Below are 14,386 nucleotides of genomic sequence, written 5' to 3' on the forward strand. Positions count from 1 at the left end.
TTTACGTAATGAAATGGCGTTACATGGATGATTAGACAATCTGATTTTGAGAGTGACATAACAAGCTCATGAATCTTCTTATTATGAAATAAGAAATCCACGGACAACGACAGACGTTTTGGCGCGATTGTTTCTCAAAAATTGAATAAACCATACATAGATAGTTTTATGATATTTTATGTGTCCTAGCATGATAATGATCAACTCTTACTTATCAAAATAAAAAGCATTTATTGAGTAACGAACAGACACAGATGTGCATCTCAAATGTTCAGAAAATCTACACCGCCAAAATGACGCAGTAGTGACGTCATCTTCCGAAGAGGGCTTGTTATGACGTCATCTAGAGTTTGGGCTCGCCGGCAACAACTTGTGATTCAATACCACACTCATCATGTCCTCGTAGGATTTTGAAAAAACCTGAAATTTGTACAAAAAAAAGGAAAACGTTGAAAATTGAATGAAATATAACATATAGATTATTACAGACTTGATAAATTAGTTGAGCAGCTGACAATGATATATACCGACATTTAAATTACTGGTTAGAGACAGGTAGATGGAGTATATGATTATTTAGATTAACCATATTTGGTAGAGAGGTTGATGATTTGGTAGGGAGGTAGATGATTTGGTAGAGAGGTTGATGATTTGATAGAGAGGTAGATGATTTGGTATAGAGGTAGATGGTTTGGTATAGAGGTAGATTATTTGGTAGTGAGGTAGATGATTTGGTAGAGAGGAAGATGATTTGGTAGAGAGGTAGATGATTTGGTAGGGAGGTAGATGGTTTGGTAGGGAGGTAGATGATTTGGTAGAGAGGTAGATGATTTGGTAGGGAGGTAGATGATTTGGTAGAGAGGTAGATGATTTGGTAGGGAGGTAGATGATTTGGTAGGGAGGTAGATGATTTGGTAGAGAGGTAGATGATTTGGTAGGGAGGTAGATGATTTGGTAGGGACGTTGATGATTTGGTAGGGAGGTAGATGATTTGGTAGAGAGGTAGATGATTTGGTAGATGATTTGGTAGAGAGGTTGATGATTTGGTAGGGAGGAAGATGGTTTGGTAGGGAGGAAGATGATTTGGTAGAGAGGTAGATGATTGGGTAGGGAGGTAGATGATTTGGTAGAGAGGTAGATGATTTGGTAGAGAGGTAGATGATTTGGTAGGGAGGTAGATGATTTGGTAGGGAGGTAGATGATTTGGTAGAGAGGTTGATGATTTGGTAGAGAGGTAGATGATTTGGTAGGGAGGTAGATGATTTGGTAGGGAGGTAGATGATTTGGTAGAGAGGTAGATGATTTGGTAGAGAGGTAGATGATTTGGTAGAGAGGTTGATGATTTGATAGAGAGGTAGATGATTTGGTAGGGAGGTAGATGATTTGGTATAGAGGTAGATGGTTTGGTATAGAGGAAGATAATTTGGTAGGGAGGTAGATGATTTGGTAGGGAGGTAGATGATTTGGTAGAGAGGTAGATGATTTGGTAGAGAGGTAGATGATTTGGTAGAGAGGTTGATGATTGGGTAGAGAGGTAGATGATTTGGTAGGGAGGTAGATGATTTGGTATAGAGGAAGATAATTTGGTAGAGAGGTTGATGATTTGATATAGAGGTAGATGATTTGGTAGGGAGGTAGATGGTTTGGTAGCGAGGTTGATGGTTTGGTAGGGAGGTAGATGATTTGGTAGGGAGGTAGATGATTTGGTAGTGAGGTAGATGATTTGGTAGAGAGGTAGATGATTTGGTAGTGAGGTTGATGATTTGGTAGAGAGGTTGATGATTTGGTAGGGAGGTAGATGATTTGGTAGAGAGGTTGATGGTTTGGTAGAGAGGTAGATGATTTGATAGAGAGGTAGATGGTTTGGTAGGGAGGTTGATGATTTGATAGAGAGGTAGATGATTTGATAGAGAGGTAGATGGTTTGGTAGAGAGGTTGATGGTTTGGTAGAGAGGTAGATGATTTGGTAGAGAGGTTGATGATTTGGTAGAGAGGTAGATGATTTGGTAGAGGTAGAGAGAGAGGTAGGTAGATGATTTGGTAGAGAGGTAGATGATTTGGTAGAGAGGTTGATGATTTGGTAGAGAGGTTGATAATTTGATAGAGAGGAAGATAATTTGGTAGGGAGGAAGATAATTTGGTAGAGAGGTAGATAGGTAGATGATTTGGTAGAGAAGTTGATGATTTGGTAGCGAGGTAGATGGTTTGGTAGGGAGGTAGATGGTTTGGTAGAGAGGTAGATGATTTGGTAGAGAGGTTGATGATTTGGTAGAGAGGTTGATGATTTGGTAGAGAGGTAGATGATTTGGTAGGGAGGTAGATGATTTGGTAGAGAGGTAGATGATTTGGTAGAGAGGTAGATGATTTGGTAGAGAGGTAGATGATTTGGTAGAGAGGTAGATGATTTGGTAGAGAGGTTGATGGTTTGGTAGAGAGGTTGATGGTTTGGTAGAGAGGTAGATGGTTTGGTAGAGAGGTAGATGATTTGGTAGAGAGGTTGATGATTTGGTAGAGAGGTAGATGATTTGGTAGGGAGGTAGATGATTTGGTAGGGAGGTAGATGATTTGGTAGAGAGGTAGATGATTTGGTAGAGAGGTAGATTTGGTAGAGAGGTTGATGATTTGGTAGAGAGGTAGATGATTTGGTAGATGATTTGGTATTTGGTAGAGAGGTAGATGATTTGGTAGGGAGGTAGATGATTTGGTAGAGAGGTAGATGATTTGGTAGAGAGGTAGATGATTTGGTAGATGGTTTGGTAGAGAGGTAGATGATTTGGTAGAGAGGTAGATGATTTGGTAGAGAGGTAGATGATTTGATAGAGAGGTAGATGATTTGGTAGAGAGGTAGATGATTTGGTAGAGAGGTAGATGATTTGGTAGAGAGGTAGATGGTTTGGTAGGGAGGTAGATGATTTGGTAGAGAGGTTGATGATTTGGTAGAGAGGTAGATGATTTGGTAGAGAGGTAGATGATTTGGTAGAGAGGTAGATGATTTGGTAGAGAGGTAGATGATTTGATAGAGAGGTAGATGATTTGGTAGAGAGGTATGTTGGTAGAGAGGTAGATGATTTGGTAGAGAGGTAGATGGTTTGGTAGGGAGGTTGATGGTTTGGTAGAGAGGTAGATGGTTTGGTAGCGAGGTTGATGGTTTGGTAGAGAGGTTGATGGTTTGATGGAAAGGTAGATGATTTGGTAGAGAAGTTGATGATTTGGTAGAGAGGTAGATGGTTTGGTAGCGAGGTTGATGATTTGGTAGAGAGGTAGATGGTTTGGTAGAGAAGTTGATGGTTTGGTAGCGAGGTAGATGGTTTGGTAGCGAGGTAGATGATTTGGTAGAGAGGTAGATGATTTGGTAGGGAGGTAGATGATTTGGTAGAGAGGTAGATGATTTGGTAGAGAGGTAGATGATTTGGTAGAGAGGTAGATGATTTGGTAGAGAGGTAGATGATTTGGTAGAGAGGTAGATGATTTGGTAGAGAGGTAGATGATTTGGTAGAGAGGTAGATGATTTGGTAGAGAGGTAGATGATTTGGTAGAGAGGTAGATGATTTGGTAGAGAGGTAGATGATTTGGTAGAGAGGTTGATGATTTGGTAGAGAGGTAGATGATTTGGTAGGGAGGTAGATGATTTGGTAGAGAGGTAGATGATTTGGTAGAGAGGTTGATGATTTGGTAGGGAGGTAGATGATTTGGTAGAGAGGTAGATGGTTTGGTAGCGAGGTTGATGGTTTGGTAGGGAGGTAGATGATTTGGTAGAGAGGTAGATGATTTGGTAGAGAGGTTGATAATTTGATAGAGAGGAAGATAATTTGATAGAGAGGAAGATAATTTGGTAGGGAGGAAGATGATTTGGTAGAGAGGTAGATGATTTGGTAGGGAGGTAGATGGTTTGGTAGGGAGGTAGATGATTTGGTAGAGAGGTAGATGATTTGGTAGAGAGGTAGATGATTTGGTAGGGAGGTAGATGATTTGGTAGGGAGGTAGATGATTTGGTAGAGAGGTAGATGATTTGGTAGGGAGGTAGATGATTTGGTAGGGAGGTATGATTTGGTAGAGAGGTAGAGGTAGAGAGATGATTTGGTAGAGAGGTAGATGATTTGGTAGAGAGGTAGATGATTTGGTAGAGAGGTAGATGATTTGGTAGAGAGGAGAGGTAGATGATTTGGTAGAGAGGTAGATGATTTGGTAGAGAGGTAGATGGTTTGGTAGGGAGGTAGATGTTTTGGTAGAGAGGTAGATGTTTTGGTAGAGAGGTAGATGATTTGGTAGAGAGGTAGATGGTTTGGTAGGGAGGTAGATGGTTTGGTAGAGAGGTAGATGATTTGGTAGGGAGGTTGATGATTTGGTAGGGAGGTAGATGATTTGGTAGAGAGGTAGATGATTTGGTAGAGAGGTAGATGATTTGGTAGAGAGGTAGATGATTTGGTAGAGAGGTAGATGATTTGGTAGAGAGGTAGATGATTTGGTAGAGAGGTAGATGATTTGGTAGGGAGGTAGATGATTTGGTAGAGAGGTTGATGGTTTGGTAGGGAGGTAGATGATTTGGTAGAGAGGTAGATGATTTGGTAGAGAGGTAGATGATTTGGTAGAGAGGTAGATGATTTGGTAGAGAGGTAGATGATTTGGTAGGGAGGTAGATGATTTGGTAGGGAGGTAGATGATTTGGTAGGGAGGTAGATGATTTGGTAGGGAGGTAGATGATTTGGTAGAGAGGTAGATGGTTTGGTAGAGAGGTAGATGATTTGGTAGAGAGGTAGATGGTTTGGTAGAGAGGTAGATGGTTTGGTAGGGAGGTAGATGATTTGGTAGGGAGGTAGATGATTTGGTAGAGAGGTAGATGATTTGGTAGAGAGGTAGATGATTTGGTAGAGAGGTAGGTAGATGATTTGGTAGAGAGGTAGATGATTTGGTAGAGAGGAAGGTGATTTGGTAGGGAGGAAGATGATTTGATAGGGAGGTAGATGGTTTGGTAGAGAGGTAGATGGTTTGGTAGAGAGGTTGATGATTTGGTAGAGAGGTAGATGGTTTGGTAGGGAGGTTGATGGTTTGGTAGAGAGGTAGATGGTTTGGTAGGGACGTTGATGATTTGGTAGAGAGGTAGATGGTTTGGTAGGGAGGTAGATGATTTGGTAGGGAGGTAGATGATTTGGTAGGGAGGTAGATGATTTGGTAGAGAGGTAGATGATTTGGTAGAGAGGTAGATGATTTGGTAGAGAGGTAGATGATTTGGTAGAGAGGTAGATGATTTGGTAGAGAGGTAGATTTGGTAGAGATGATGATTTGGTAGAGAGGTAGATGATTTGGTAGAGAGGAGAGGTTTGGTAGAGATGATTTGGTAGAGAGGTAGATGGTTTGGTAGGGAGGTTGATGGTTTGGTAGAGAGGTAGATGGTTTGGTAGAGAGGTAGATGGTTTGGTAGGGAGGTTGATGGTTTGGTAGAGAGGTTGATGGTTTGGTAGAGAGGTAGATGATTTGGTAGAGAGGTAGATGATTTGGTAGGGAGGTAGATGATTTGGTAGGGAGGTAGATGGTTTGGTAGAGAGGTAGATGGTTTGGTAGAGAGGTAGATGGTTTGGTAGAGAGGTAGATGGTTTGGTAGAGAGGTAGATGGTTTGGTAGAGAGGTAGATGGTTTGGTAGAGAGGTAGATGATTTGGTAGGGAGGTAGATGGTTTGGTAGAGAGGTTGATGGTTTGGTAGGGAGGTAGATGATTTGATAGAGAGGTAGATGATTTGGTGAGGGAGGTTGATGGTTTGGTAGGGAGGTTGATGATTTGGTAGAGAGGTAGATGGTTTGGTAGAGAGGTGATGATATGTACATTTGGTAGATGTTTCTCCCCAGAGGGAGGTAGAGTTTGGTAGAGAGGTAGATGGTTTGGTCTGATGGTTTCCTGATGACAAAATGTGTCGAAGATATCAATGAACAATTAACAAAAAAAAATGTACAAAAATTGTTAGAGGTAAAAAAACGTCATCTAACAAATGTTATCTAATACAATAAAAGAGAATATTCAAAAGGATCGTATAGATACACTGATGAATTATACATCCTCAGTTTGGCTTCCGATATTGTATATAAATACTCTTAAAATAGGATTTCATTTCACAAGTGCAATATATTTCTTATCATTAAGTCGTTAACACACTGAAGCTTAGACTTGCCATTGCGTCTGCTCTAAAACGATTCTATGGAAGATCGTACTTACCAAGGTATTATCATCGATGTTAGTATATGGAGATGTATGGCAGGTTAGACTTGACAGAACGTGCTCTCTAACACGATTGTATTGAATATAATACCTGCCGCAGTATTATTATCAAAGTTAATTATGAAGACCGATATGTAAACATACCTCTGTGTTTGTCCTGCTCGAAAGTGTTGTTGTATCCAGCTTCACACTTCCTGGAGCATTTAGGGGTACGCTGAGACTTGCCGCATGGCTTCTCTTTTCCAACCACGTGATGGTCACATGACGGAACAAGGTAGGGCTGGCATCCCTGATGAGAGACAAGAACAAGCGTTATTCTGGGAGGAAATACCTTATTTTTGTTATTTATTCAGGAAAGAAATTTGTATCGACCATTTCAAACTTTGTAACAGGTTAGACATTGGTATGTAATTAGGAATCTTCTTTAACAAAAAAGTCCAAATTGATATATTTTTCTAAAATAAAAAATGGAAGTAAAGGGCAATGTACATAAAGGATTGCATGCTTTATTACGTGAATCTACCGTTAATATTATGTGTGAAGAGAAATAGATACCGTTGTATTATAATTACTGATCTATATAGGTATATATATATATATAAGTAAATTAAACTACAGCGGTAGCAACTCATCTCATGTAATATTTGTGTCTTGATAAAGGGGCAGGTTGCCTCGAAAAATTGACAATTCGCTTGTCCTTACTGTCGTCTTTACTTCATTGATTATATATCTGTTCCAGTAATACGCATCCAACGAACATTTATTTGTTAGGATCCAGTACCAATATTCGACCATACCGTCGATATTACTTACTAGATTCTATATATAGAAGATCCAGTACCAATATTGGACCATACCGTCGATATTACTTACTAGATTCTATATATAGAAGATCCGGTATCAATATTGGACCATACTGCCGATATTACTTACTAGATTCTATATATAGAAGATCCAGTACCAATATTGGACCATACCGTCGATATTACTTACTAGATTCTATATATAGAAGGTCCAGTACCAATATTGGACCATACCGTCGATATTACTTACTAGATTCTATATATAGAAGATCCGGTATCAATATTGGACCATACTGCCGATATTACTTACTAGATTCTATATATAGAAGATCCAGTAAAAACATTGGACCATACCGTCGATATTACTTACTAGATTCTATATATAGAAGATCCAGTACCAATATTGGACCATACTGCCGATATTACTTACTAGATTATATATATATATACACAATTTTAATTTCATCATACAAACATTTTGTTAGGAAAGACTATATAGGTGGCCGTTTTAGTTATATTCTTTTATTCTTTTGTCGCTATTTTTGTAGATGAAATATATTTGAAAAAAAAATTAAAATAATAAAAAAAAAAAAAAACTTTTGTCAAAACAGCAAAATACTGAACCACCGAAAAAACGACATTTACTGTATGAATGATTCATTCTCTGTTAGTTGTGAATATACTCTGAGATATGTACTGTTGTCACTTTATTGGTGCCTCTATCTACCACTACACATATAAAGCCCCAGTGATATAAACCGTCCTCAAGTTAATTAAATCTTAATCATCACATACGCTAAGGAAATGCCTAAGTTCCATAAAGCTTCCTACGGCCAATTTTTAAGTTAAGGAAACTTTCTGTAGTTAAGGAAGATTTGTGAAACTGGGACCAGATATATTTGGACGATGAAATATCTTTTACTGATTTTAAACATACTTGGGTGTATTCATTGAATAAAACGGCAATTATACGGTATACTGGTTGATATTTGCACGCCGTACAGTTTCTTTTAGAAAGTCAGATAAAAAAACAAAAACAAAAAAACAAAAAAAATGAAAACAAATGTTTTCACAAAAAAAAAAAAAAAAAAAAAGAAAAAAAATACTTTGTGTCCGTGATCGATGAACACCCTTACACCCTTATCTCTTCAAACCTTTATTTTATCCGCGAAAATTTAAATCCTCTTTCAATCTTTGTGGTACATTGGTCACGATGAAAAACCTGTCAATCAGCGTCAGGGAACAGCGTTATATCTATAAATATATACTGTAGGAGTCTGTAAGCATTATTTACCTGTTTGCTGTTGTACTGTCCACCTGTAACCAATCCAGTTCTCTCATAATAATCCCAAGCGGCCTCGAGGAAACCTCCGTTACACCTATTTAAAAAGTGGGACACATCGTATTTACAAATAATTTAATGCCAAGCAGATCATAATTCATAATTCCGGAAAATATAATTTTATGATAACTACTCTATTCCATTTTCTTTCTGATATCGACTGCTTTCACGCCCATTAGTGTTTCTTGTCACTCCCCAGACTCTCTTGTTGAGAACATAGCATTTATTTTGTTGAAGAAACCGTCCAGCTTTATATAACCACGTGGTCTTAAGCGACTTGTACTTTTTATGGATATCCGGGTCACATTCCTGTTTGAATATTTTTTACAGCAGTCATGTAGGTAAGTTTGAAATATTGTACTCTACTGTACTAGTTTCCGGAAATGTTTTGTTTTTATGATTATCGGTTCTCAACTCTATGTAAATATGACGATATTGAGATTTCATTAATACACCTACCCGTTGCCACATGTTTTGCAACATGACGTTAAGTCCTCAGCAGAGATATGGAAGTTGGATTTTCCTCCGGATTTGATGCAAATTCTGTCAGACATGGATTCGACAGCTCCAAACGCCTGGAATAAAAAGACAGTCACGTGGGAAATATCACGTGATGAAATTGACAGAATTGCACTGTTTAAGACATTTCGTATGTTACTTTATTTAAAATGTTAAATAAAACAAGGAATTTATAATTGTAAAATTACGTGCAAATTTGTTATAACCAGTGATTACATTACTTTCCTCGGTAAATGTCTGATCAACATATAAAAATGTACCTAATTTCGGAGGAAATTTTAATAATGCACCTTTTGAAGCTGACAAATTTCAAAGCGAACATGACTAGGCATTCCATCAATATGATAACAATCTTGATCATTGCAACATTTATGTATTTTTAATCTTTATTTGAAGTAATATTTATTATCAGATATAACGTTATATGTTAAAAGTGGTGGTAAATGTGACGTAATTCATACCCAGCATGATCCGCAAGCTCCCTGATCCCTAACTTCCTTCAGTGTTGGGCAGTTTGGCCACTGGGTTCTAGCGTCGAAGTTTTCTGGAAGGTCATCAGGCACGTGCATATGTTTTTCCTGAAGTTTCATATGATCTGGAGTAGGGAGGGTGCCGCACATCGTTTTTGCGTACTGAAGGCGGTCTTCCTTTCGCAGGTGACGGAAGTTTTCTCCGGCCTGAAGTTCAAAGGTCATTTTTGTTTTAGTGATGTATATTGGAGGCAAATCAATATAAAATTTCGGCTGCTGTTTATTAGGGCACATCAACGTCTACCAAGAATATAAAGGTCGGTATAGGCAATTGTTACTAAGATGCCTTTAGAATCTCTAATGGCTGAGTACGTCAGAGCACAGGATTTTGACACGATTTCCCAACATACAGCCCCCCCCCCCCACCCTCCTATATATACTATGGTACATATACGTATGGACCTTGGGTTGTGAACTCGAGCCATGTCCCTGTGGGCCAGATTAAACAAATTTCAGTTGGATCAGTTAGCCTCGGATTGTGTAATGTGTCAATTCAACAATAAAAAGGAATATCGGGCCAAATCAATTCACATGTACAATCATAGTGTCAGGATAATGACCCGTTATCAAAACGAGTTGTTTTTCAAGTTTACTAAACTACAGATAGGACACCGAGCAAAATTTCACGAGCAAGTATATATGACCATTCACCTTCCATGTTGTACCGATGGAGTTGATGTACTTTGCCATGAGGTCAAGGTCAGAGGTCAACAGACTGGCAAGATCATCTCTGGGCTTAGCCCATGACGTCACCACCAGTACACACAGAACTGCCAAAAACTTCATCTAGTAAAAAAGTTAATAATTATAAGAAACTCTACAAAATATTAAGAAATGTTATAAGGCATTGCCATGGTAACCCCAGACATAAGAATTCCATTCTCTCGATGGATCGGAGACATCTAGAACAGGTTATCTCTATAAACACATATGATGTAAAATTCGCTATTTTGAAGAGGTTAAAATGATCTTAACCACCAAACGAGAAAAGTTGATAAATAAAATTGATACAGACGTCCGTGAAAAAAACCTCATTTTTCTTCAAGCTTTCTACAAAGCTATATATGGAATTATGAAAAAACCTAAACAAAACCCAAATCACCTTTTAGATGTAACGTATTCCTTGATCAACCGAGCTTGTATTTCAACTGTGTATTACAATGTTTATCAAATAACCATGAACAGCTAGATTAAAGAAATATATTTTCATTTACAAAGTAACAGAACAACAATGATCAAATATTGAAAATACCGCGTACTAATTATCAATGTTAATAATTCTGTATGTAGAATGAAATCAACACAGCATTTTCTTCTGTTTTTTTTCTTATTTCAATGAAACTACATGTAAGAATCTAACATGTCTTTTGAAAGTAGCTAGTGATACATCAGTGCATTACAATGTCTTTTGAAAGTAGCTAGTGATATATCAGTGCATTACAATGTCTTTTGAAAGTAGCTAGTGATACATCAGTGCATTACAATGTCTTTTGAAAGTAGCTAGTGATACATCAGTGCATTACAATGTCTTTTGAAAGTAGCTAGTGATACATCAGTGCATTACAATTTGGATTTTAAAACAAAGTAATCATCGGTACTCACCCTTTCCTCTAACTTCAAACGAAAACACTGATCAGATGTTGGACTGACTGGACTTTATATCAGCTGGGTCATCGGACTACAGTTATCCTGGTCATGGGAACGAAACCACGAGACCTTCAGACATCCCTTTCCCTAATTCACGTTATGGACTATTCTACAGCAACACTTAACATGTAAGGCGAATCCATCTTAATGGTAAAGTAGGGGAGAGTTACAAACTGTTACGAGTGTAGTCATGTGACAGATGATAACTGTTATCTGTAAATATGACCACACATTTCACTGCAGTTGAATTGAAATGTTCATAAAAAATAGGTATGAATTAAGGCGACATTGAACGATTGTTCTCAACAATACAAAGATTGATTGACAGGTTTCCCTGACTCATCCCGTGTACGGGTATCGTCGTAGTCGTGTTGTTGTTGTTACTGTTGTTGTTATTGTTGTTGCTGCTGTTGTTGTTGTTGTTGCTGTTGTTGTTGCTGTTGTTGTTGTTTCTGTTGTTGTTGTTACTGTTGTTGTTTTTGTTGTTGTTGTTGTTGTTGTTGCTGTTGTTATTGTTGTTGTTGTTGATGTTACTGTTGTTGTTGTTGTTGTTACTGTTGTTGTTGTTGCTGTTGTTATTGTTGTTGTTGTTGATGTTACTGTTGTTGTTGTTGTTGTTACTGTTGTTGTTGTTGTTGTTGTTGTTGTTAGTGTTGTTGTTTTTACTGTTGTTGTTGTTGTTACTGTTGTTGTTGTTGCTGTTGTTGTTGCTACTGTTGTTGTTGTTGTTTGTCGTTTTCTGCTGCTGGTTGTTGTTGTTGTTGTTGTTGTTGTTGTTGTTGTTGTTGTTGTTGTTGTTGTTGTTGTTGTTGTTGTTGTTGTTGTTGTTGTTGTTGTTGTTGTTGTTGTTGCTACTGTTGTTTGTGGTTGTTTGTTGTTTGTTGTTGGTGGTGGTTGTGCTGGTGGTATTTCAGTTGTTATTGTTATTTGTGAATGAGGGAATGACTGGTGTTTCTCCCGTCAGTTTATCTGATTAAGACTAAATGTTTCCTTTAATACATATCGCTGTAGATCTATATATTTCCAAAGTTGTAATTTCATAAATTGTCCGTCTAGATTTTCTTGTTCTACATAATAACACTGCAACAAAAATATGAGATTATATACAGTGCTGATCTACATCTAATATATAGCATTCCTAAGTATGATGGTTGTAGAACTCTGCGTCCATCCTAAATATTTTATCCGCATCAGAAGTAGGTCAAGGATATTGATAAAAGGTAGATAGTGTACAATGATTGATTTATAGGTCAATATGAGGATTTATCCACCTCGGAAATTCTCGTACTAACTTCAAAAAGTCGATAACTGATTTTTGAAAAAATGAAACTGAAACTGATGTCCATAATATAACTGATATAAGTTTAATCTTGGTCTTGGTTATCAATTTGCGATGGTAAGTTCGCGTCCTGGAAATCCATTGATACTATTTTTAGTCTAGCTAGCTGGGCAATCATTTTGCTGATAACCTCTAATGCAGGAATTCGCCTGTTTTTGGTTAACATTGCATTTTATTGAAACCTGTTGGAGACCTCGTGACACAACAGAGGGAACTTCTAAATCATGTAACAACTATCTTCCTAATATCAAACCCGAGGCAGATACATGAACTGGTTAAATGCGACATCTCGACCTACAGAACTTATTTTATCGTATACATTTATCTTTCAGTGTGTATAAAAGTCGTGCCTTATCACCACTGAGGTATTTGTCGCATTCTCACGTAATAGGGGTGGAACGAGGGGTCGAAATTTGATAAATATGTAAAAAGGCACCTGCAGATTAGGGGTGTCGCCCTAAACACCAATCATCACATGATCCTGGCTTGTAGTGTCTCCCTAAACACCCGTCATCATATGATTCTGGGTGTTGGTGTCTCCCTAAATATCCGTAACCATAGAAACCTGGGTGTTGGTGTCGCCCTAAACACCCGTCATCACATGACCCTGGCTGTTGGTGTCTCCCTAAACATCCATCATCATAGAACCCTGGCTGTTTGTGTCGCCCTAAACACCCATCATCACATGGCCCTAGCTGTTGATGTCTCCCTAAACATCCGTCATCACAGAACCCTGGTTGTTGGTGTCTCCCTAAACATCCGTAACCATAAAACCCAGGCTGTTGGTGTCTCCCTAAACATCCGTCATCACAGAACCCTGGCTGTTGGTGTCTCCCTAATTATCCGTCATCACATGACCCTGGCCTTTGGTGTCTCACTTAACATTCGTCATCACATGAACTTGGCTGTTAGTGTCACTCTAGTTTGGTGCGCGTCACGATGATATTACTGAGAACTGCTTGTGGTGCATATTAAGAACATACATTGATCCGTTCATCAAACAAAAAACATACAATTCTAACATTTATAATTGTTATTTATTAAGCTAACAGAATTTTAAAAAAAACACAATCAAAGATGAAAGAAAAAAATCGATAACTAATTATGCAATTATCCGATATCTGAAGGCAGAAATGAGGAGTCAACGTTTTATGTTGGAGGATATTACAACCGTCGCAGGTTAAAACCGGGTCGTCGTCTATCCGGAGGCTATAACATAATGATATAACACCAGCAATAAATTGTTGATAAGTATCAATTAATTTGGTCGACATAAAATATAAAACATATTCATATAACATACCATTATTATAAAACATACCATAATAATATGATATAAAACATACATATAACGTATCATTGTAATATGATATACTATATTTATAAAACATACCATTTCATTCCGTTGAATATTAATGTAGCTGAGATGCATTAAAGATTTTTTTTCTGATGGTTCCACTACTCGTTTGAAATTCATGTTAAAGGTTTTCTTTAATGACAAAGACTCTAGAACATTTTGAAATGGTGTTTTACGATTTTAACGGTTAAAATAGCAAAAATAGAAACTCTCAAAAATAACAGCCTTCACAGTACAACGTTTTTTCTTTTTCTTTAATTAAAAAAAGGTTTTCAGCTCTATTAACCAATCAAAACCGACGTAACGGATTATGACATCATTTTACTCCAATGGAATTACTTGAAAGGTGATGATAGAAAAAATATAACTTTGATATAGAGATACTTACAACAGGCTCCACTTTTTATACGTATGTTGTCAATAGCAATGTCGCCCTTGTTCGATGATCCCTTCCAACCCGCAATGTAAATCTATAAGGTAGTTATTTACATATACTGGATGTTCGTTTCAAATGATCAAATTTTGAAAATGAAGAAATTTGTTGAATGTAGGTGTAAGTGCATCTTCACATCTGATATGTAAAATTAATTTAGACCAATTCGGATTTTCTCAGTCGCCTCCAACGTTTAAAAAATAAGTTA

The 14,386-nt window shown here is 37.6% G+C and overlaps 2 protein-coding genes across 2 annotated transcripts in view; both read right to left on the bottom strand.

The window, feature by feature from the left end:
* Nucleotides 1–255: 255 nt before the first annotated feature.
* Nucleotides 256–10,188, bottom strand: LOC132559051 (cathepsin B-like). The gene is made up of 6 exons (XM_060223656.1): nt 10,054–10,188; nt 9,334–9,549; nt 8,813–8,928; nt 8,306–8,390; nt 6,353–6,497; nt 256–420 (listed from the first exon to the last, which is right to left on the bottom strand). Exons 1-6 carry the CDS (start codon nt 10,186–10,188, stop codon nt 344–346), a joined length of 774 nt encoding a protein of 257 aa, XP_060079639.1. The 3' UTR covers nt 256–343.
* Nucleotides 10,189–12,831: 2,643 nt separating this feature from the next.
* Nucleotides 12,832–14,386, bottom strand: part of LOC132559052 (fibropellin-1-like) — a 42,821-nt gene continuing 41,266 nt past the window's right edge. The window contains exons 37-38 of the mRNA XM_060223657.1: nt 14,134–14,215; nt 12,832–13,139 (exon numbers count right to left, since the gene is read on the bottom strand). Coding sequence (XP_060079640.1) covers nt 12,832–13,139; nt 14,134–14,215 — 390 coding nt within the window. The remainder of the gene's footprint in view (nt 13,140–14,133; nt 14,216–14,386) is intronic.

This window comes from Ylistrum balloti, unplaced genomic scaffold, assembly GCF_031769215.1.
Source record: "Ylistrum balloti isolate Yb309-2 unplaced genomic scaffold, AGI_CSIRO_Ybal_v1 Utg370846, whole genome shotgun sequence".
Classification (NCBI taxonomy): domain Eukaryota; kingdom Metazoa; phylum Mollusca; class Bivalvia; order Pectinida; family Pectinidae; genus Ylistrum; species Ylistrum balloti.

Coding starts and splice junctions, on each gene's coding strand:
- LOC132559051 (XM_060223656.1), bottom strand. CDS start 10,188: ATGAAGTTTTTGGCAGTTCTGTGTGTACTGGTGGTGACGTCATGGGCT. Junction 8,391..8,812: donor TGCAAAACATGTGGCAACGG/GTAGGTGTATTA, acceptor CTTTTTAAATAG/GTGTAACGGAGGTTTCCTCG. Junction 6,498..8,305: donor GACAGTACAACAGCAAACAG/GTAAATAATGCT, acceptor GTCTCTCATCAG/GGATGCCAGCCCTACCTTGT.